At 39.4% G+C, this 25,002-nt stretch overlaps 1 protein-coding gene across 3 annotated transcripts in view; it reads left to right on the top strand.

Moving 5' to 3' along the window:
* The first annotated feature begins 346 nt into the window (after window positions 1-346).
* Window positions 347-25,002, top strand: part of METTL15 (methyltransferase 15, mitochondrial 12S rRNA N4-cytidine) — a 92,456-nt gene continuing 67,800 nt past the window's right edge. For all 3 annotated transcript variants that reach the window (XM_057414373.1, XM_057414374.1, XM_057414372.1), the window contains exons 1-2: window positions 347-384; window positions 2,455-2,734. In XM_057414373.1, coding sequence (XP_057270356.1) covers window positions 2,471-2,734 — 264 coding nt within the window. In that variant the 5' untranslated portion in view covers window positions 347-384; window positions 2,455-2,470. The remainder of the gene's footprint in view (window positions 385-2,454; window positions 2,735-25,002) is intronic.

Raw genomic sequence — 25,002 nt, 5'->3', positions numbered from 1 at the left:
TTCAGAACAAGACCCCCCCCCCCCCCCCCCCCCTCAGACGAGTCACCTCACAAGCACTGGGTTAACTGGAACACAGCAGCAAAGCAAAGCCATAAACCGGACAGAATACCCAGAAACAGGCAAGCGCGACACAGCCCCACCAGAGGCTCTCAACCCACCGCCAACAGCCCTCCCGTGGACCACGCCACCAGATCAGCCCCACATCTTAGCCAAAGACGGAGCGGATGGTCCCTGACCCCCGCACTGGGCCACCACTCACCTCAAGTCCGCAGCGCAGCAACCGCCGCTCCCGGCGCCCGCCTAATTCAAACACAAGCGCCCCGCCCCCTCCGCCTTCTCATTGGCCGTCGCTCTCGTGACGCTCGCAGCGCGACGGCGTTGATGGTAAGCCAGTTGGTTGGTCTGTGTTGGGGCCTAGTTGTTTGTGGCGCGGTGGCTCCTCGTGGGTGTGCGGACCCTGGGGGCTCAGCGCTTTCCCGTAGGGGCTGCGGGTGGTTACTGTTGGCAGTGGCGTGAAGGCGAAGTGAAATTGCTCAGTTTCCCGCCTTTTTGAGCCTTAAGGGAGGGCGAGAGCTCTGTGAGGAACGGAGAGGGCTGCTGCGAGGAGTGTGGAGGGGCAGCGGCCCAGCGCGCTGTGAGGGGGTTTTTCCAGCCCCGGTAGGGCGGGCGGTTCTTGTGCCGTACGCAAGTTCCCTTTTGTGTCCTGGCTTGTTCCCGCCGTGTGGTGCCGGGGACCCGGCGTGCGCTGGCCGGGGTGCGGGCGGACTGCCGCTTCTTCAGTCTTCTCTGAGGAAGAATCCCTGCAGAGTCCAGTTTTTGTTAGTCACGCTCGATGCAAGTCCTGCCTCAAACTGCCCGAATGCCCCTTAAGAAAGTAACTTAAAGTGCTGTAAGAAAGTAACACGGTTTTCCTAACTTGTCAGGAGAAACAAATCCCTCGGTTGTGTAGATAGGTTGGTTGAAAGCAGTGTCCCCCTCGTGTTAACACCGCTTCTTAGGTGCTCCTAACCAGCAATGTAGGGCAGTGGGAGTTGGGTGGTTGTTGGTGTTCACTCTGCTCATGTTTTCTGTGGAGGTATTGCAGTTCCTTGCAGAACCTTGGACCTGTGTTACGTCTGTGAGAGGTTATGTAGAGTGACACATGCTTTCAGATTTAAGGTGAAGGGTCAGGGTTTTCCTCACCTTAGTGTTTTCTCCTGAATCTAAAAGCTGGGACTTAAATTGATGTAACTTTCCGTGATCTTATTTACACAGGCAAAATAACGTGAAGCCTCTGGTTTGGTAAATCAAAGCACATAATAACCATCTGTTAGTTAACATAAGATTGCCCTTTGGCTAATAGTATAAATGTAGGATGGCACTTCTTCAGATGCTTTTATGTCAAAGTTTTGCAAGTTTGCTGTCTGGTGGGAGAGGGTATGCAATGCAGTATTATAGGTCTCAGCTCCATGACTATGTAGTCACCTGTGTTAAACTTACCTTTTTTTTTTTTTTAATGGAAATGAAATTATGCAGCCTTCTACTGGTTGGTTACTGGCTTGGTTCTGGGGTGGTTAAGACAGAGTGAAAAAAATCTGCAGTTCTCTGTGTAGGTAAGCTGTAGCTAAACACTTGAGTTTTCCCAGGGTTTTGAGTATTATTTCAGTTAGTTTTACTCTGGAGCATTCTTAGCTCTGGCTGTCTTTAAAATATTGAGGCGTAATACAGGGATTGTAGCAGTAAGACAAGGGGTAATGGGTTCAAACTTAAACAGGGAAAGTTCAGGTTAGATATAAGGAAGAAGTTCTTTACAGTGAGGGTGGTGAGGCCCTGGCACAGGTTGCCCAGAGAAATGGTGAATGCTCCATCTCTGGCAGTGTTCAGTGCCAGGTTGGACAGAGCCTTGGGTGACATAGTCTACTGTGAGGTGTCCCTGCCCATGGCAGGGAGGTTGGAACTAGATGATCTTAAGGTCCTTTCCAACCCAAACCATTCTATGATAACAAAACCCACATATTTACTATATGTGTAACCTAAAATGATTGTAGTATTTGATTTATTCATTCCCATTGTAGACTAGAAATATGGAGAACTTGGCAACCAGAGTGCTACTGTTCAGAGCAAATATCTCGTTTTGGCAAAATGGAGGGGTGCAACCTGAAAGTGAAGTTACTATTCTGGTTTGCTCAGATGCTGTTAGTCATTTAATGTTGAAGTCTCTGGGACATGGATAGAGTCCTGCCAGTGTAAAGGAAAAGAAGGCGTTCCTTATGTAAGAAAAACCATTTTTACTTGAATATGATTTATTGGTAGAATAACAGAAAATTATGAAATAAAGTAAGACATTCTCGTTTAGAACTGCCCATATAGGACTGTGTAATGCTTTACTTACATATCCACTTTTTTTTTTAAACAAACCTACTAGTTTTTAAGTATCTGTTTTGGAGTAATTCCTGACATCTACTGTTTCTCTAGGTTGATCAACTCCAAAATGTTATCTCAGTGTCTGTGCCAAGTTTACAAATCTTTGGTTTTGCGCAGCTTAAGGCTGACTTCAACAGATGTGGCTGTTTTGGCCAGGAGGATTCATTCTTCAGCAAAAAAGCTGTTGGACTGTGAGTTAAAGGAACAAACCATCCAGAAATGTGAAACTGAAGAGTTGCCTCAAAGTATGGAAAACAATGACTGTGGAAGATTGCACATACCAGTGATGCTGGAGGAGGTTGTTAATTGTTTATCCCCCAAGCCAGGCCAGGTGAGTTAAATGATTAATTAACATTTGTGATTCAGTAACAGTCCAGCAGAAAAATTAGTACAGTATAGGGATAACTTTTGTTTAGAGTAATGAAGAGGTGCTCTTTAAGAATCAGTTGCATGTTTTAAAAGTTCTAATTTTTTTTTGCACTTCAAATCAAGGTTCTGTATTCATAATAATAGAAATCTGGTGTCTGTATTCCTGAATCCCCAAATAAGCAGTATTTGTTAAAGCTGTAGTAAGTATTTGAATAATGTCTTGCTTTTGTGCTTGTCTTTCTGGATTGCTCTTGTGTATTTCTAGGGTTGTGTTAATTAGTAATAGTAGGAGGGAGTTCTCTTGTGTGGCGTCATCAGTTTGTGACATGCTCTTCTCTTTTGTATAAGAGGTAATAACTATATAGGTTTTTAAAATCATCATAATCATCATCATACTTTGTTTGGAGATAGTTACTTCTATGGTTTTACCGGGTTTGAGGCACTGCGTTTCCGTAGCATCTGCTTACACTGCATAATATGGTACACAGTAGAGGTGTAGTAGTTAGAAAATGACTGTGTATGGTACGAGAAACGGTTTAGCATCAGTAATGTGGGAGTACTACAAGTCATCTTATTTCACTATGGTACTGTCTGTAAATTCCTTTTGGTATTTGGGTTAACTCAAGTCTCCCTACACTGCAGTTTTGATATATCTGTGTTCTACTGGTGTAAGGTAAGTATACTGTTACACATTGCCTTTGCAAAAATGATACACAGTGAAATGTTTTTCATCTGAGGTATCTTAAATACAATAGTAAATAGAAAGGATTTCTTACACAACTTAAATGCTTAAATAATTTTCACATTTCAGATGCTTTACTCTGATTTTGTCACTTTATATGTTAACTTCATAGAATCTTATTTAGGCTTATCAATAAATAGTTTCACTATAAAGACTGAAATGATCCATAAAGAAGTAGAAAGTTCAAAGTATGTGTCTGTTTTTACTCAAAATCAGCATTGTCCAACAGTGGCAAAGGGATATAGCAAGTCTGAAGTGCATTCAGTGAGCAAAAAATTGTGGTCAGATCTTGTGTGTTGCTTTGTGAGAACTTCCGTTTGGAAGATTGGATCATTTTAAGTGTTTTGAAAATGAAAGAGAATCATAATAGTGTAAATATTGACACATAGACATTGCTCTAGCATGTGTCCTACTGCTGAAAATACCTGAACTAGTGAAATATCCTAGGAACTTTGAGTTCACAAATCTTACAACTATGATGAAATTTTCACACATTAAATGAACATACAAGTTGTGATGCTGTATTTGAAGCTATTTTTGCAGCCTAAGTTTCTACTTAAATAGGAATTAAGAAGCTGACTCTTTTAATAAACTGTTGACCTAAAAAACTGCTAACTTGTTTGGCAACAGAATTTCCAAAAGAAACTATTTATGATTGTAAACTGTGGAGAGTAACTGTTGTTGTCCCTGAAGGCTTTTTGATAATTTAAATATTTATGAATGTAAAATAGCTTACTGTTGGGGTAAGGTTTTTTCAGTTCTCTGTATACATGGTTTTACAGATTCCTGAGGTAGTGGTGAACCACTAATGATGCATACAAGACAGCACAAGTTTGTTACCTTGAACAGAAGTGTTTATAATATCGCTAACCTGTTCAGCTTAACTGAAGCAGCACTTCCATTTTTTTTTTTAAAGGCAGAGTAAATTGTCTATTAGAAGCACTTTCTGAAGCTTCAAGTTTTGAAAATAAGTAGTCTACCTAAGGGTGCGGTGTGTTAACTGAGTTTTGATAGAGTAAGCACCAGTGAAATTTTGAACAAAAGTTAAGACTGTTTCTCCCTGACAGTGGTGATACCAGTTTCTGTTAAAATGCATATCAACAGGGACTGTTGTATCAGTTCACATTTTTGAGGTTATAGTCATAACTTGGAAGTCTGTGAGCACTTTATTTTGTGGGCAGGGAAGGTAATATTCTGATCGTGGATTTTGTCGGCTTTCTTCTATGCACACCAAGGTTTCCTTTACTTGGTTTTAACACAGTTATATTCTTTGTTGTAAAAAAGCTGATTTTGGCCTCTCTTCTTTTGTGTCCTAAGACAAAGAATTGCCAATATAAAGAAAATCAAATTATATGGACAATATTCTCCCTTTGGTTTTTGTCAGTCGATGGGGTTTTCATTTTACATATAGGGGGCCCTAAGAAAATAAATGTTAATTCAGAATGAGACACAGCTGAGATGAAGATGTTAATACCCTCCTAATGAATATTCTTGTTGACTGTCTTTTCCTTTGTGGAATATGTTTGTCAGGGATTTAAGCAATAGCATTTCCACTTATCTTTGAATCTTTTACTGCTTTGGAGCTTGTTGCTGCACAGTCCCTGTAGAAGTCCTGTCTTTGAAGCATGTGTACAAATTGTTTTTTACCAGTGTACCTCACTCCTCAATGGAAAGTCTTTTGCAATAAATCCATGCACAAGTAATTTTCTCTTTAAGTTTACTGTATTGACTAAACAACACTTCAGTCTTATCAGTCCACTAGTGTTCTTTATGTGTACTTGACCAGTGTTTCTGCAGTTGTCAGGGCAGCTTGAGTTTTCTCTGTTCTCTTAAAGAACCGAGCATATTTTCTGAGTGAATGTCTGCACAACCAGAAGCATGTTATCCCAATTTTCACCCTGCTTTTTCGTATTTTTTCCTTTGCAATAGTCACTTTTTTTTTTTAACTAGAGGTGTGGATCTCTTCCACTTCATATGACTATAGTCATATGAAAAAAAATTTTGTTAACTGTGTATTCTAGTATGAGTAAGAGAGGATGAAACTTTGTGATTTTAATTATTCTTATGGGGGTCTAATAACAAAGCTTCTTACAGGTTGCAGAGCTCTAGGAAACTATTTTAATAGTGCTCAAGCACAAACAGGACACTTCTGGGTATAATATTTAAATTCCAACTAGAACAAGAAGAAACTTACCTGGCGGTGTTCAAGGCCAGATTGGACAGAACCTTGGGTGACATGGCTTAGTGTGAGATATCCCTGCCCATGGGAGGGGGGTGGAAATAGATGATCTTAAGGTCCTTTCCAACCCTAACTATTCTATGATAAATGTTATACCCTACTCAGATTGTATGGGGAAGCCTGTAATCTGATGTATCTGTGGTTTTGCTTCGAATATAATCTAGAATAGACTAAAATGGAGATGCATTCAGCTCTAGGAGTACTATATGGTTTATGGTAGTTCTGGAAGTGTTTTTCAATACCTGTAAATTAAATGGTAGGTGGTCAAACTTGAGATGAGAAACAAAGAATGGAACCATTCCCTTTTCTCCAGTGTTACAGTGATTCATCAGAAACAGAGTTAATATCATATGATCTTTTTATCTCATTATGTGAACTTGTGTCTAGAAAAATAAGGCAGTTAATTTTCCCCAGATTTTGGCTGGCATCATCTTTAGTTAGCTAGGACTTCTTGCAGAAGTATTGTCTTAGATTCTTTATAAAATTATTCAGATTATTTTTACTACCCAGCTTTCATTGAATGGGATATCCTCTTTGTCTTGGAAATAATCTTCTAGAAAGAGACATGTATTTCTTAAAATCATCAAGTTTTGCTATGAGCTTTCCAGTCTTCCAGGTACGTATTTTGTAGTTCTCAGAACAGCTACTGTTTTCATGCATCTAAATGTCAAATGATTCTTTTTCAGCTGATGAAGACTATGAGCATGGACTTCCCAAATAACAAGAGGAAGCATAAGACATTGCTGACAGTCAGATACTGGTCTTTTGTTACTGAAGTGCTGCTTGAGCTGTGCAATTATTTTGAAGACAGTAGCCTTTCACCTCCTGAAATTCTGTTGCCACTGTTGGATGTTGTTGATCTGGAGCATAATTGTCTCCTTCCTATTCCACAGAGCTAGTTAGTCAAGATGTCAGGATGTTAGTTAGATGACACTCAGAGGAAGGTGAGGTAGACTGCTGGTGCGCTAAAGCCAAGTCTGTTGTTTTGAAATTGTCATGTTAGTTTCTTTGTACCCATGTCTGTATGTCAGTATTCCTTTTCTTTTTCTGCTTTACACTGAGTGTAAGCTCTTAAGGACAAAAATAACCTTTTTCTGTGTAGCACCCCGCAGAGTGGACTTCTGTTTTGTGAGAAGGGTTTCCAAATATCATGATGTATAAATAGTTACATGGCTGTGCTGGTGACCAGTGTACTTATTGTAGTACTTCCAAAGCCATCTGCAAATAATTTGTAATTGGAACAGCCCATTTACACTAAAGGCTAGCAGAATTGAAGTTTTCTGCAGGGTGTCCAAGATAAACAGGAATTGAAAAAGGACCTGGAAAAATTAATTCTGAGTTCCCAACTTGTACAAGGTATTTTGTAGAGTGCAACCGAAATGCCAGGGTTGGCATGGAGTATTGATTACGTCATGAGATAAATGCTGAAATAGTTGTTTTGGAAAAACACGGCATTCCACGGACATAATAATTAGTTTTATCATTTTAGCCTGTTTTCCACTGGATTTGTAAAATTCAAGTAGGTGGTATAAAGCAAATGGTTTATGTAGTATTCTTTGTTGTAGAGATAACTCTGTGTTTGTTTTTTTTCTTGTGGGAAGCATGCTGAAAATGTCTTTCCCTATGCAAATTGTATGGTCAATCTTTCTGTGTCAGCAGCACAGTGATTTATGTGGTGATTGATAAAGATAAGCTGTTGTAAAAGTAGAAGAAAATATACTGGAATGTGCAAGAGGCAATAAATTAATATAGAGAAATTCTGAAGATAATCTGGGATTTACAGAGCACACTTTTATTCATGATACATTAGTGTTTCTGGGAGGTATTGAGAGTTATTTCAGCTGATGATGTAGTTCCTGTGTAGCCTTTTAGTCACTATTCTCTTGCCTTTTTTTCTGGTTGTATATATTGTGAATTTGGGAAAGGGATGAGCCAGGTTTCAGATCACAGCTTTGTATGGAGATCTGTAATGAAATGTGTGTAGCATGCATATGTATGCAAAGTGTATTCAGTTCCTGCAGTGTGTAATAGGAAACTTGTTAAATTGAATCTCGTGATAGCGAGCACTGTTTAAACTGTTTGCTAAAATTGTATTTCAGAAGGGATTTTTTGGGGTCAAGTTAGCATTCGAAGGCAGTGCATGAAAATAGAAAACCTTTTCAAAAAGGTTTTGATTAATATGCACAAAATAGTCCCTCAAATACCTGTTTTTATGATTGTAGTGTCTCCATGGGGATTTGGAAAACCAGACCTGTTTTGCGTGAATTCCTTGATGTATAACCAATGGCTCTTTGCTGTGGTGTTTCATCAAAAGTAACAAAAGAGGAGTATTATGTAACTGTGTAATGCCAGCAAATGTCATACAAGTTTTGCAGTATCTGCATCTGGGTGAGTTCCATCACAAGATAGGAGAGAAGGGGACAGGAAAAAAAAAACAAGACAGGAGATGGTTTTCATGAATGTCAGTTCAGGGGATGGAGAAAGCCGTAGAATCACAGAATGGTTTGGTTTGAAAGGGACCTTAAAACTCATTTAGTTTCAACCCCCTTGCTATGGGCAGGGACACCTTCCACTACCTTAGGTTTCTCAGGTCCAGTCATGCTGTTTAGTTGTCAGAAGTCTCTTGCTTTGCTGTCTTCTGTAGGGGGTTCCCCAAAAATACAGGGATTGCGAATTCTTTAATAACAGATGAAACGTACACTATATATTTGAGAGTACTGCACAATTGTTTTCTGTTTTGGACCCGGTACTGCTATGTGATTAGATTGAAATATCAGGAAATAAAAACTGTGACATACTGGATCTGAACGGTGGTAAGATACGAATATGGTGAAGAAGTCTGTTCCAATTTTACTTCTTTAATACTTCCAAGATTTTGTTCTTTAGAGAGAAAGTAACTAAAAAGTCTGTGCAAGTAGGAAGAATAAGTTGATGGCAACAACTGCACAGGGAAGCATCTTTTTGGTTGTAATTTTTGGACATGTGCCTAACCACCTCTTCTTCCCACCTGCAGCATGTCTTTCAGCAGGCATAGCTAAATGTTACCATCAGCAACAAGAAGACGACAGCACTCACCAAGTTTGTTCTGCATCTTTCTTGATTGCAGTAAAGGAAGGGAAGCCTGCAGCTGCTCTCTCCAAAGAGATCAGCAAGGGACTTGGTCTGCCTACTGAGAGCAGCTCCACAGATGCGCCAGATTTCACTTTATTGTAATACTGGGTTAGCTCGCCGTTACCACTCTATCGCATAACAAATGATGGTGCTTCAGGAGACTATTTAAGATGCTGTGTGATAATAAAGCAAGATTCAGTGCTTTTGGGTGACTCAGCTTGTATTGACGCTGTATATGCTCTTCTGTTGTGACAGCATTAGTCTTTGCACCTCTTGGGGAAAACTAATAAAATTCACCAGAAAGTAAGCCCTTTAAATTTTAACTTGAGTGAGCCTGTGATTGCAGAAAGGGTGATAATTAATATATGTAGCTACTCATTTCCTCCCCATCTAGTACTGTGTGTCTTATTTAGTCAGCCTTTTGGCTAAGCTTTCTTGTTAAATATTTGAATTCAAGTTTGCAAACAGGAATACAGACTTTTTCTACCACACAAAATATTACCGGGAGTTTAAGATCACAATTGGAATATGGAAATATCTGCAGGGTTTTTTTCTTACTTTCTTGTCTTTCAGTTTAAGATAATCATGTAGTGAGTAACTTTGAACAGGTTTGTTCTGCATAAAGATAATTAAAAGGTTGAACTACCAAATTTGATGTTTAAAATTAAACAGGTATCTAAAATCATCCAAATGTGTGGTCTGATTTTATTTTAATATTTTTTACTTCTTCCCAGAGTTTCTGAGCACATCTTCATTCCAGTGGTGTGTGTTGATAGTCAGCAGCTTGGAAAAATACTGCTGTAATCATAGTTTCAGTTTTAAACACTGAAATGAACTAATATTGTTCCCAGCTCCCACTTTATAGAAAGTTGTATTATCTAATGTCAAATTGCTGCAGACACCTGGCAGCTAAGACTTATCAAAAACGTGTCCATGGCTTTTTGGGGTTTGCTAACCATAAATATTAAGGATTGGATTATATGTTCAGTTGAGCCTTTGTAAAATTTTTATTGCATCTTAAGTATTTCCTCAGTTATAATTGGGGAACAAAGTTTCTTCTGAGGTAGTTGAGCAAATCGGCTCTGTCTTGCTAAGTCTGGTGATAGCTGAAGTCATTCAGACATTGAAATTTTAATTTCCTATGGAGATCTTACTAATGTCGTGCTTGAGTCATAATGTCATTAAATCTAATTCCAGACAACATTACTCGTAGGGAAATGAGTAAAGTAAATAATGCATACTGAAGTGAGGTCTGCCAGAGCTGTCTGAAGAAAGGTGACAAAGGCAGGTGGTGGTGGTTTTTGTTTGCTTCTCTTACCTCTGATCTGAGAGGAAAGGGAGAAAGGGCTCATGTGTTCCATTGCTTTGAAGTAATTTACTCTTGGTCGTATTTGTGAACTTTTCACTCGCCTGAAAAGCAGTGTTTGGCTGGCAGGTTTCACACTATGCAAGGAATGCCACTTGGGTATACATTAGAGTGTCCGGGATGCAGCTCGCTTTGCTTCTGGATGTGTGAGGAATGATGTGGTTTACCAGCAAATAGACTTTTTGGACCTACAATGGACCTACACTTGATGACTGAGAAAGCTGTCATGTATTTAAAGATAAATTGCTCACGCTTACAGTGTGGAGTAAGCATTAAGGTATGAAGTATTAGAAAATAAGTGAAGGCGGAAAAACAATAACAAGAGGTAAAATGCCTTTTGTTTTTTTCATGTCTTTATAGAAAAAAATCTTCAGAAGTGAAGATGGGGGTATCTTCCCTATTTCATCTTCAGCTGTAATCAGAAAATAGAACCCTTGTGAAGAGATACTTTTGAAATTAATTTTGAGGCTGTTGAGTGATTAGGATTGATGGGTGCTTCAAAATATATTCATAACCTTATTTCCCCTCTGTGTGGAATGATGTAGAGGTGGTTGAAATATTTGAATGTGCAGACCTAGTCAGTGATGTTACAGATGTTTCAGCTGAATCCTAGTATAATTTAGTAGCTTCCTCTGTTAGAGTGCTGATGACATGAATGTGAAAAATGGGTAATAATGGTTGTTGAGTAGCCCAGTACTGGAAAATAATTTTATATTGTATTAAATGCATTATGTGACAAGGTTGTTTCCCAGATGCCAAATGTTTATCTAGTTGTCTTTGTAACGTAGATTGTTAGACTTGGAGTGTAAATAACTTTTTCATCATTTCATATTCTCTGAAAGGTGCTTTTGGAAAAAATTACAGTACAGTTGTGTTTCACTTATCAATCCTTGTTTTCTTAAATTATAATCTTTCATGTAGATGAACAACACATACTCTATAGAGCTGGTAGGAAGTATTTTTTGCTTGCAACTAAAATTCTTTTTTGCTGTGTCCTTTATATGCTGCTTTCTCTTCTCTAGTAGATACCAGAATAAATGGCTTGTATGGTGTAGTATATTGCAATTGGCAAAAATAGAGAAGTGTTAAGATTTGTATTCTTTTTTGGTCATCTTTATTTTCTGGCAGGTGATGACATAAGGCATAAGACCTTTTAATTCTTCATGTTATTTTCACTGTCAAGTTCAGCTCTTGTATGCTTGATAAAGGTTTGGATGGGAATTGTGACTAATATAATATATAATCTGTACTATGTACCTGCTCATGCATTTCATTGTAGTATCACCACCATCACCTTTTTGGTGGTGGGTGCAGATAGGTAGGTTTTGGAAATGCGTATGTTTTCAACACTTTGGAGTTTGCTCTAAGGAAGCTTGGAATGATTGCTCTGCAGGGGAACCTTGACCACTTTTTCGCTACAAATGCTTTTATTTTTCCGTAAAAGGAACTTTCCAGAAGTTCCTTTTTTTTTTATTCCTTTTTCATTGTTAATTAATTTTATAACATGGCACTATTTTTTGTTGTAAAAAATCTCTCTAGTTTAAAAACAGATATGTCTGACTTACCTTATGAAACAACATCTTTGCAAAATATTTTAAATTATCATAAAAGGGAGGAAAGGTGGTTAGTATGGTAAAGGCTAAATAATGTTTTTTGCTAAATTGCAATGGTATAAATATATCCTGATAAAAATGCAAGAATATCTTGGATCGTCTTTGTTGGTTTGAGGGTAATTTTTCTTATTTGCGTGTGAATAACAGCAAAATGTATGTTTTAGTATTCTTTTTTCAGCTATGACCGTGTACGGTCATAATTTATTTAGATAAATACTAAAACCCTTCCAGCATTTCTCTAAAAGTAGGTTTCTGTACTAACAAATCTTTGTTGCAATCCCGTGAGTAACCAACTTTTATAGCCTGTCTCACTGTGCCAAAATGTTTAACAATCCGGTTTATTTAAAATCGTTTCAAAACCCCTGCCTTTTGGCAGGCACACACAAGAAGTATGCCTTGTTAATGCCTGTATATTTAACAGCGATCAAAGACAAATTCTTAGGTAAGTGTGAAAACAGAGATACCTTTTCTCTACATGGTACATGGTTGACCTACATGTGCGTTAGATAGGGTATAGTGGTAGCTGCGATAAACGGATTTGGCATAAGTGCAAAGGATGCAGGAGCCTTATCCATCGTAAGCCACATCTTGAGTCAACTAAGGAAGCAGTGCTTAGAACTGAGAAATTTCATTAAAACTTATAGATACATGCTTTGCAAATAACCTAGAGTAGGTAGTTAGACTTCGCTTTTCAAGATTAGTCCTTGTTAAATGGCTTTGAGAAGCTGAGCATCTTTCAGCTTAATGAGGTACATGCTCTTACTTGTAGCAGAGCGCAGTAGGTGCACCCTATGACAGAGCAGAAGAGGAGAAAGATCACAAAACCTTTGTCATCTCATGGATAATTATGTGCTAGTGTTTTGGTGATTGAAATGCTGATGTCATGGAGGAACCAAGGACTCTGATAAATCTTTTGATCAAGGCCTTGAATTTATGAGGTATAAAAATGACAAAATGATCTTGGGAAATTGTATCCTGTTGAAAAGCTATTATTGGTAGAATGTAAAGCGCTTCTGTAGTAGTAACCTCTTATTTAGCCAGAACTAGCACTTAATTGGGGTTCTTTTTCCTGCAATATTGTAGTACTTTTGTCTTTAGAAAGCTTTCTAGTATACACAGATTTTATAACTCTAATAGGAATCCTACGAATTGCATCATTTGGGACAATATCCAAGATATGATTCATTGTTGTGTTTTAAGGAGTTATATTTGCAGCCTTATCTCGATTGTTTTATTATGGTGATATGATCTGGTTGGGTTTCCTTTGTGAAGAATGTTGCAGACACTGTTAAGTAATAAGATTTGCTGTACTTCTTGAATTCTTGGTGAAGCATTAAAAAGTTTACCTTCATTTTTTGTAAATAATCTGGTATATGAATTTCTGCAGATGATCTGAGCATGGCTTAGAATTTTGATCTGGTACAGTAAAAACATGAAGAAGCACTTAGACAGTAGATTTTTATAACAGCTTTCCTGGCCTATGGAATGTAAGGTAGCACTTGAGGAACATTTGCTTTTCTTTTCTTTTTGCGGTTCAACTCCAGACTGTATTTACACAACTACCAGTCTAACCATCACAGTGGTCTGTATTTTATATTCAGTCTTAATTCTGCCACAAGAAAGTAGACTGGAGTATTTTGTAATAAAAGTATTGCAAAAGACTAAATTAAACACACAAAGCATGCATCTTGGCTTGACAGGCACATTTATATCCTCTGTTTTCCAGTTTGTATTTGTGGTATTTGTAGGGGGTTAATAATGCAGTAGAAGACAGCTGAATGGTTTAATTGTCACTTACAGTTCTGGCACTGAAAGGTTTCCCAGATTGCATTAATTGTTTCTGTGTTTTGTGAGCTTCCTTTGGCAAATGCTTTTAGATAATATTTAAAAAATACTTTTTACAGCATGATTGCATTTTAAAGTTATATTTAAAAAAATACATTAAAAATCCCAAACCACTTTGCTTTTAACACAATATAGGGTTCATCTGCATTAGGATTTCTGTTCTTGAGTAAAGAATCTGCTTTTGAGAAAATGTAGTGATTGTCCGTGCTTGAAGCAGATGGTTCACATTGCAGTGCACAAACTGGATTTCTTCAGACTGAGCCAGGAGATGGATTCTGAGAATGCACCTTGAGCTCCAACTGTTGATAAATATTCAGCCTGAAGAACCAAAGTAGAAATTGAGTGAATTCAATCCCACTGGCATGCATGTAGGGTCTCTCTTTTGGAGAACTTAGAGGTATACGAAAATAATGCTTTAGGTGCCCAAGTGGAAATGCCCCTTTTCCTAAGAGGTTAATGTTTTGAGTTAAATACTTGATCGAAAGCACACACTGGAGTGACATCCACTCGCAGTTGCTGAGGTCATAGCGAAGCAGATCTGAGTTCCTGAGCTTTGCAGCCAGAAAAATGAGAACCAGTAATGTGACCTACCTGCTTGATTTAGTGAGCTCCTGAGAATCACATGAGAACCATGTGGTGGAGGTTCCCTGTGTTCATCTATCAGCTGAATGCATTTTTTAATTACTATGTTGTATATTGCAATTTCTGATGTTGCTTCTCTTTTCAAAAGAAATTTGGATTTAAGTGGTTGATTCATTCCTGCAAGGTTTGCTCAAAGAGCCAGGCTGAACAGCTAAGCCAGGGAGATGTCCTGCTGCCACTGACGGGTCAAGTCCAGTTTACCTGTGCCCCAAGCTGTATGTTACCTGTGCCTTATGCTCCTGTCCCTCCCTGACTATTCTGCAAATCAACTAAACATGCTAATATGGGCGAAAACAATACAGCTTTTTCCTTCTGTTTGAGTTTTCTATGCCATGCTGCTAAGTTAAATTGGAAGCTTAGTGTGTGATTGCCCTGTCCATGGCAGGGGGGTTGGAACTAGATGATCTTAAGGTCCTTTCCAACCCTAACTATTATATGATTCTGTGATTCTAAGAACCTAGTAAGCACCAGTGCTTGGAGAAATTAACTAGAAGAGGGAAGACTTGCACATGAGAATATACTTCAGAATTACTCCCTTTTTGTTCATATCCTCCCCCCAGTACTTGTGAAACTATAGCTTTAGTTCAGTGGCAGGTTGTTCTCCAACTGCTGTGAGAAGGAGATGAAATACACCTGTTCCCAGTGAAGTTACAGCTTTTTCAATGGGTAAAAATTAATGTTACTGAGATTTGTAGATCCTATTGTAGGTTCTGCGAAAAACATGCATTAATTTAAGAATCTCTCTTAATTGCAACATTCATGCTCATTTTAACTCTCAGGACCGTTACTTGTTCCACTCTTTGCTCTAAGCCAAAAATACAATTCTAAGTTCTATTTCAAGTTTGTCTGTTGCTGTCTTGCCATAGGGCTCAAGATATCTCAGATGCACTGCCCATGCTGCTATTTGGATGTACATTTTTTTCTTCCTCCCTTGCTCTGCTGATGGTGCAGACATGGAGTGAGCTCACAGAACTGTCAGTTTACTTGTAATTGTCTTCAGATCAATAAGGAAGCTGATCCAACCTGTGACAACAGGGCCTGTGTGCATCTAGAGCTGAAGATGGTAGTGAGCAGCCAGTTGTTTGGAGAAACAGTGATTTGTTTCCATCCATTTGTACATAGGGACTGTAGGGATTCTCCTCAACAGGTTGCTCATCTTGGGCCTGGACACCTCTCACCCCCTCTAATGGTTCCCTCTGTATTGGGACTATCAGTGGAATCTGGGAGAGCAAGAGAGACAGCTTTTCTTTCCCAAGATCCTGAGCTTGGCAGCTTAGACATCATAGCCTGAGCATCCATCACAAACAACTGGGAGAGAAGTCTGGAGGTCCATGAGAATATCAATAGAAGAGTTTTTCACCCGGGCTTATCCTCCCGTTATTTGTCTTTCAGAACTTGAAAATGCTATTAATGCTTAGCATGATGATGATTGTAAAATCTAAGCAAACATGTTTTTTTAACCTGAACAGGAAAATGGCTGAAGGCTTTTTGTCACTCTTTCCAATCCTCCCCCAATCAGCTGAAGACCTGACTGCTGGCATAAAAAAATTTCAGCTGCCAATTGTTAAAATTACTCAGGACTTTCAAGTGGCACAAGACAGGATCTTTCAATGAAAAATGATAGATATGATAGATATATAGTATGATAGATATGATAGATAAATAATAATTAGTGCTACTTGAGCAGCTTATAAAAAAAGCAGACTTAAAATCTGCTGCTTCAGCTTCAAATTATACAAAGCATTATTTGTATTTGATTTTTTGAGATGTTTACCTGAAATGGAGTTAAAACAGTGCTCCTGAAATTCTGTCCTTCATAAAACTGTTTGAGCAGTTGTGTCAGTATGTACTTTTGGTCATCTAAATTTAAAACAAGATTTTTGCTAAGAAGGTCAATGAAACTACTTTCCTTTTTGATCTCGCATCCTTGTGGGTGCCTGGCTAGTTCTTCTGTAAGAAAAGTTTGACTGGATGAGTCAGTGCACTGAGTCATACACAGCATGAAGCCTGTAGTGCTCTAGACTAACTAATTGGTAACAGTCTCAAATTTAATTAAAGCACAGTTGTCAGCTCAGTGTTACTGATTGACATCCCACTGAAGTATTTTTGTTTTAGCAACTTGCATTAATTGTTTGTTGCTGTTAAAATTTGTGTGGTTTAAGATTTTCTTTCTGTTGAGTAGACCTGCCATTGCCATTATCTTTTACTATCTATCCTCTTTGTGATATTTTTTTATAGTACTTTGAATCTTTTTTTTTTTCCCATGTTAGGTTAAATATTCGGTAATTATGCTCTTTACCATGCCTCTGGATTTACAGATGTTTAGATTCCTTTGAGGATTTTTTTTTTTTTAAGTTTTCTTCATTAAGAACTGTCCTGTTAGCACTGATGAATAGTTTTGCACTTATCCTCAACTTTTTAAAGTATAATGCAGTATTAAAAGTGAAAATTTAAAGAATTGGTATTTTGTGTGTTGATTTACAGATTACATCTTCAGTTTTGTTAGTTTTAATTTCTAGTGTTCCTCTTGGGTTGTTCCCTGTTTTATAATAACAAGTGGCTTTTCTTTGTCCCAGTGCCTGCATGGCATCCCCAGATGATGGCAGTGGTTTCCAATATCATTGGAGCCTTTCTCCTTCCTCTTCTTCAGTGCCTTTGTGTGTGTGCCTGTTTGCATGATGCAGCTTGAGGAGGCAAAGAGCTATATGGGGCAGGAAGGAACAGGACATGTCTTGAAGTGATCTGCCTTTCATTGGGGGGGGGGGGAACCAACCCTCCAGGGCTTTATTTAATTTTATTTTTTTTTTTAAATCATTTGCATTGGGTAAAAAACCCTTGCTGGCTTTTTGTAGGACTCTTACTTGCTACAGCTGAGAATTGAGGAGGGAAAACTTGGGTGGATGGTGGCTGTCTTGTCAAGTCAGTTTTTTATTTTTAAAACCTTTGAGACAATATTTTCGAACTTTCAGAATTTGTGTCTGCTACTTCTGTACGTGATAAGTACTGAAGCTGGGATGGTGAAGAAATGTCTTCCTAGAGACTTAAGGAGAGGCAAGATGTTCTGATTATGTATGCTTTTTCTGTTGAACAGTTTTTCTTCTCTTGTAAACTCTTTAGCAACATCTACAGATGTTGCTAAATCAAGAGACCATCATAAGCAACAAAGATGTTGCTAAATCACGAGACCATCATAATACACGTCTGGTTCACATCAGAAGTCCACAGAAAGTCTGGGGAAGGACTTTTGACGAGGGTCTGTAGTGCCACAACATGGGGGAATGGCTTTAAACTGAAAGAGGGGAAGTTTAGATTAGACATTGGGAAGGAATTCTTCGTTATGAGAGTGATGAGACACTGGCACAGGTTGCCAGAGAAAGCTGTGGCTGCCCCGTCCTTGGAAGTGTTCAAGGCTGAGTTGGATGGGACTTGGAGCAACCTGTAAGGAAAAAGGGTTGTATTTGTGTGATCTCACTAGCATAGTCTTTTTTCCCAGTTTAATATCTCTAAGAAAGATGTTAAATATTACCCCTCTCCCTTCAAAGTGATATCCATAGATTTAATATTTGCATGAAAGGGACTTTTTTTTTATTTGTTCTAACTTGATGCCTGATAATATCATCAAGTTCCCTGACCTCTTGTATTTTGAGATAAGTGAATCATACCATCTGCTACAGCTGTATAAAAGCAATGTTAATTGCCCTCCGCAGAAAACTGCTGGAGCCTTCAGATGTTGTATTGGACCAGAGGGATGTGTCCTAAGGGACTCCTTTTCCACATTTCCTCATTTCTTCTGTTCTTGCCTTCTTCTAAGCCCAGTTTCATGTAAAGCAGCGATGACGGAAGGGTTTCTCTTCTCTCCTGAAACAATCATTGACTTATCTCTGAAATTTGTTCTTTGAATGTGACTTTCTTGGTTTTCTGGATTGTTGGTTTCCCTTATACCAACTTTCTGTTAGGATGCAAGACTTACTGAACCTTCTTCCTTTCTGTGAGATTTTCTACATGTAGTTTTCCTGTCATCTTTACCCTGATTTTATCCAGTTACTTTTCTAGCTGTTCTTCCTTTTTCCCAAATTGTACTTACTCTCTGTCAAGATACCTATTAATTTGGTTTTGCATATAATGTCAAGTGTTTTAAAAGCCTCCATTTTAAAATAGGTTTATGGTTCTAACTTTTTCATGTAGGTATTTATTCTATTACTTTGCTTTGTGAACATATTTAGATATGTTTAGATATTTTGACTATGGTCCCCAAAATATTTGTCTTAGCAACAAGCAATATAATCATTAATTCAGCATATTTCAGAGCATCTTTTCCATTTGAAAAAAAAGCAATAAAGATTTAAAGCAAAGCTTCCACCTGCCTAAATAGTCGCTGAGGAGAAAAAAAACTCTACTTGGAGGTATCTAATTTCTAGGTACAATGAAGTCATATAAAAATCTTCTGTTTCAGCTAAACATTTCTTTTTCTTTGCAGAAGATTTAAGTGAAGTTTTCTGTGGTGGAGACTTGTAGCTTGGATTTTGAACTCAGTAATATGGAAATTGTCATATTGTGGTTTGTACAGTAACAGTAGTAGTAGTATCTTCAATGATAAAGTCGTGTGAAGTGATTCCTTTGTAAAGTATTAACGGCTTTTCCTTGGAAGAGGAAGATCACATGACCAACAAGTACATTGTTGCTCATGTAATCTTGGTTACAGAGTTAGAAGTGGTGATAGATTCCTATTTGCTCTCATCCTGTTTCCCCCACACCATTTGTACCTACATTTTTTGGTTTTTAACACTTCAAACTTATTTTGCTTAGGTTATTGCTGGGCAGAATTGGTCAGTTGTAAGTTGGAGTACTGAAGAAGCAGCAGTGAAATTTCTGACCTCTTAATGGGATTTCTGCATCTCGGTACAGACGTCTGGAATATCCCACAAGTAGGAGGATTTTCATTTGCATTAGGTAGAGGAAATATTTAGGTAGAGGAAATATGATACTAAGAAGTCATGCCTTTTCTAGTTGTGTGGGACAACGCTTTCTTTATAACAAGCAAACAATTAATTGTGGTATCTGTTATTTTTCCTCTGATTTCATCGGACATCTCATTAAAATATTTAGAGGTTGTTTTCTGTGAGCATTGACATATTGCATGTTACAGCCAATAGTTTTGCCTTGCTCTGGTACATGGACTATTTTTACAAATGTTGTACAAAATTTCTATCAGAGTAGGTCATTCTTCCAGGCAGGTAAGGTTAAAAAAAAACAACCCAAAGCCAGTGGTGTCAGAAACACCAGTCTTGGAAGCATTTGTTAGTCTCTTGGCTGCTGGTAGAGAGCATAATGGTTTTAAGACTTGATTTCAGCAAATGTTATGCAAAAATTCTGTCTTGTTGACTTGACTCTGAGCGGGCAAGAGTAAGTGCTTAGAACCTGATGGAGCTGGCATTTAAAAAATCCAGAAGATAAATTTTGACACCTAGTGGGCATGAAACAATTAAGATACCAAATTTTAGAATAATTTTGGAGGCTATAATAATTAAATTCACAAACAGTGCAAGAAGGACACTTGGAATGTTACTCTTAGCCATGTGTGGGTTTTTTTTATGGTTTTGTAAAGAATTTTCTTGCATGGTTTAGGATAAGTATTTTTTCTCAGCAAGTCAGGTTGCTTACATTAGGGTTTTTCCATTTCAGTTGTATATGAAAATATATAAATATTAAAATCAAAAGAGTGGAATACAAGGGGCACATGCAATTATTCTAAGCAAGTCCTAAAAGCTGTGTAGAACAGTGGTTCTTAATCAGAAGAAAATGTATCCATACAATTGTTTTAGAAGATAGAGCTCATAGTTGCTAGTTACCTTATCAAACTATGTTTAGAAATGTCTGAATGATAATTTTGATGAAATACACTATAAGTGAAAGGATGTAAATAATTACAAATAATGGTAATGCCATTATTTTTGGTCGGGCATTCTGCATTACTAATGCTCAGTAAAGCACCTAAGCCTTGAACGTCATGGCCAGCCATGCCTATCAGCAAACACTGGTAAGAACATGCCATGTCTATAGAATCATAAAACCATAGAATCGTTAGGGTTGGAAAGGATCTTAAGATCATCTAGTTCCAACTCCCCTGCCATGGGCAGGGACACCTCACACTAAATCGTATCACCCAAGGCCTCGTCCAATCTGGCCTTAAACACTGCCAGGGTTGGAGCATTCACAACCTTCCTGGGCAACCTATTCCAGTGCCTCACCACCCTAACAGGAAAGAATTTCCTTCTTATATCCAACCTGTTTAAGTTTTAACCCGTTACCCCTTGTCATGTCACTACAGTCGCTAATGAAGAGTCCCTCTCCAGCATCCCTATAGGCCCCCTTCAGATACTGGAAGGCTGCTAGGAGGTCTCCACGCAGCCTTCTCTTCTCCAGGCTGAACAGCCCCAACTTCCTCAGCCTGTCTTCATACGGGAGGTGCTCCAGTCCCCTGATCATCCTCGTGGCCCTTCTCTGGACTTGTTCCAACAGTTCCATGTCCTTTTCATGTTGAGGACACCAGAACTGCACACAATACTCCAGGTAAGGTCTCACAGGAGCAGAGTAGAGGGGCAGGATCACCTCCTTCGACCTGCTGGTCACGCTCCTTTTGATGCAGCCCAGGATACGGTTGGCTTTCTGGGCTGCAGGTGCACACTGCTGGCTCATGTTCATTTTCTCATCAACCAACACCCCCAAGTCCTTCTCCACAGGGCTGCTCTGAATCTTTTCTCTGCCCAGCCTGTAGCTGTGCCTGGGATTGCTCTGACGCAGGTGTAGCACCTTGCACTTGTCATGGTTAAACCTCATGAGGTTGGCATCAGCCCACCTCACAAGTGTGTCAAGGTCCCTCTGGATGGCATCCCTTCCCTCCAGGGTATCAACCGAACCACGCAGCTTGGTGTCATCGGCAAACTAGATGAGGGCGCACTCAATCCTACTGTCCATGTCAGCGACAAAGATGTACCTATCTATGTACCGGTCATGCTTCACAACCCTTTTTTATTATAGAGATGGTTGCATATACAGTCATATACTGGTTGTCCTGGGTTCAGCAGTAGCAGTCATGTTTGTTTTTTTTTTTTTTTTTTTCCCTTTGTGCTAGCTGGTGCAGTGCAGTGTTTTGACTTCCAGCCTGAGAACAGTGTTGGTGAAGTCGATGTTTTCAGTTGTTGCTAAGTGATGTTTACCCTGACCAAGGACTTTGTGAGGCTCATTTTCTGCCAGGGAGGAGGGGAAGCCGGGAGGAAGCAGAGATGGGGCGCCTGACTCGGGCTAGCCGGGGAGGTATTCCATACCACAGCACGTCATGGCCGGGGTGGGGGGTAACTGGGAGTTACCCGGAAGGACACGGGCTTCCGGGTGGAACTCGTCTTCTTGGCCGGTGGTATCGTATTCTCTTCCCTTGTTATTTTCCCTTATCATTGTTGTAGTTGATCGTAGCGGTGGTGATTTGTGTACATTGGTTGCTGGACTGTTCTTGTCTCAACCCGTGGGAGTTGCACTCTTTCGATCCTCCTCCCCGTTCCTCCGGGAGTGGGGGAGAACCCCGGTGGGGGGAAGACACGGACCTCGATTGTTGTCAGCTCGGCACCACTCACTGGGAGTGAGTGAACAAGTTACCTGACTGGGTTTAAACCACGACACTGGTTAAGGAGGTTGTAGGGTTGAAGGATCACAGTAGTGAATACACTCAGTTGATGTGACAGGCTGAATTATGTTGTGCATTGACTTTCATACTGAATAAGTTTTCATCAGCTCTTCTGTTTTTTGTTTCCCTCTGCTTTAATCAGAGCAGCTGGGGATAAATGTCACTCAGGTTTTTTAGTTGCTACTGGATTCGTATAATGTATGTTCTAGAAAATTGCTGATCACCTCCTGTCATGGGTTCATATTCTTCTGTCTACATCAGTGAACATGAAAATGGAGTGTTATGTGTAGTGGGTTACTTGTTTGTTTGTTTGTTTGTTTGCAGTACTGCTGGCCTATGTGGAAGGTGGAACCCGTTGTCCTTTCCTATTCTTTCTGGAAGCAGTCACTAAATCTCAGTTTTGAAACCTAGGTTTTCATGGCTGTGGTTAAATTGGAGCAAATGTTCATAGAAGCATAGAATGGCTTGGATTGGAAGGGACCTAAAAGCTCATCTAATCCCAACCGCCTGGCATGGGCAGGGATACCTTGCACTAGACCAGGTTGCTCCAAGCCCCATCCAACCTGGCCTTGAATAGTGCTTCTCTGTGCAACCTGTGACAGAGCCTCATGACCCTGACAGTAAAGAACTTCTTCCTAATGTCTTAATTTAAATCTCCTCTCTGTCAGATTAAAGCCATTGCCCCTTTTCCTATCCCTACAGGCCCTTGTAAAAATCCCTCTCCAGGTTTCTTGTAGCCCCTTTAGTCACTGGAAGCTGCTCTAAGGTCTCCCTGGAGCCTTCTCCAGGCTGAACAAGCCCAGCTCTCTTAGCTTGTATCCAGAGCAGAGCTGCTCCAGCCCTTGGGGCATCTCCGTGCCCTCCTCTGGACTCGCTCCAACAGCTCCATGTCCCTCTTGTGTTGTTGCCCCAGAGCTGGATGCAGGACTGCAGGGGGAGTCTCCCCAGAGCACAGTAGAGGGGCAGATCCTCTCCCTCAACCTGCCACTCATGCTCTGGGGATGCAGTCGAGCACATGGTTCATTTTTGGCCTGCAAGTGCACGCTGCTGGGTCATGATGAATTTCATAGTGCTGAAAGAGCAGGAAGGCTAAAAATTACGTTACTTTTCGAAGAGATTTACGTGGTAAATGTCTTTGTCTTTTGTTTCTTACTTTTCTTGGTGACATTCAACACAACATTCCTCTGTTGACAACTTTTGATGTAAATACCCATTGCATTTGTCGTGGTTTAAGCCTAGCCGGTAACTCAGAACCACGCAGCCGCTCAGTTGCTCCCCTGTTCTTCCTCCCTGCCCCTCCCGAAGGGACTGAGGGGAGAATGGAAAGAATGTAAATCCCATGGGTTGAGATAAGAGCTGTCCAGTAACTAAGGTATAACACAAAACCACTACTGCTACCACCAATAATAATAATGATAAAGGAAATAACAAGGGAAGAGAATGCAACCCCTTGCCACCCGCTGACCGATACCCAGCCTGACCTGAGCAGCAGTCCAGCCCCTCTGTGTAGCTGCCTCCAGTTTATATAGTGGGCATGATGTGCTGTGGTATGGAATACCCCTTTGGTTAGTTTGGGTCAGGTGTCCTGTCTCTGCTTCCTCCTGGCTTCCCCTCCTCCCTGGCAGAGCATGAGACAGAAAAGTCCTTGGTCAGAGTAAACATTACTGGGCAGCAACTGAAAACACTGGTGTTACCAGCGTTGTTCTCAGGCTGAAAGTCAAAACCACAGCAGTGCACCAGCTACTAAGAAGGAGGAAAACAACTGCTGCTGTTGAACCCAGGACAGCATTCACTGCTTTCAGTATCTCAATTTTGTTAATATTTTACTTTGGTGGCAATTGCAAGTTGTCTGGTGTGAGGGTTTTTTTTGTATGTGTGTTAACCTGTTTGTGTGAAGATTCTGTATCCAGTGATATTTTAGGAGTTCAACAGGCTTACGTTATAGTCATGTTTAGAGTGTCGTGTTTTGACCTTTTATATTCTTAGCTGGGAGAATGTATTTGTGCTTACCTCTTACTTCATGTCCCACACAGGATACTTCAGTTTGCAGTGTCTGTAAGTGCCTTCTCTTCATCTAAGTGAGGCACTTTTTCTGTGTTACTGGAGTGTGGAGATTTACAGTCTTTACTCTTACAGAAGTTTCAAAATTAGTTATTTTCCCTGGGTTTTTTTTTGTTTGTTTGTTTTCAATAGAAGGTGTACCAAATTGATTGGATTTTCTAGAGGAAATTTGTAGTTTCTTATCCTGTGTTGTGACACGCTTTTTTTACCAGATAGAATAGAAGCAGATAGAGTATAGCAGATAGATAAAGTAGGATGAAATCTGTCTGTTCTTTTCTCACTTGAGCAGCTATTGTGCAGCTACTTAAGAATGAAATTTCTGATCACTAATGCTGTAGAAAGTAGCCTTAAGAGTTTGGGGTGATATGGGGTAAGAATTTTTTGATAGTGTGACATGACTTCTTGAGCAGAATTACCAATAATTCTTTGTAGTGTAGACATACCTGTGACACTGACTGACTGCCTCCCTTCCATGATGTGTCCTGTAAAGAATGCTGATAATGAGACTCGGTCCAGTTTTCTTACCTGTTATTCACCAGTTGATGCCATTCGAAACTTGAGGACTCCTTAATATAGCAACAGGAAGTAGGTCCTCCAGTCTTTATTCCACATTATAAATTAAACATTTTAATGTTTTCCGCAGAAAATGTCAATAAGGCAGGCATCATATTAAAATCAACCTTAAAACTGTTTTCTGTTGTGAAATGGATACTTCAGATTTCTTGTAGGAAGCAGAATGGGATTGGAGAATAGAAAAAAAACCACCTTGCTTTCTTTTTTGAAATAGGTTATTTTTAAAATTAACCTATTGAAATAGGTTAGTGGTATTTTAAAATCCTGCAGAGACATTTTTGTCAAATTTTTACTTATAACAGAAAATGCTGATTAATAGGGTTATCTGAAGTGTCAGAAATGTAAGACTTTGTCAAAATG

This window comes from Pezoporus wallicus, unplaced genomic scaffold (genome assembly GCF_028554395.1).
Source record: "Pezoporus wallicus isolate ANWC-B61680 ecotype Strahan unplaced genomic scaffold, APGP_CSIRO_Pwel_v1 contig_5967, whole genome shotgun sequence".
Classification (NCBI taxonomy): Eukaryota; Metazoa; Chordata; class Aves; order Psittaciformes; family Psittacidae; genus Pezoporus; species Pezoporus wallicus.
This window is presented reverse-complemented; position numbering and strand designations above follow the sequence as displayed.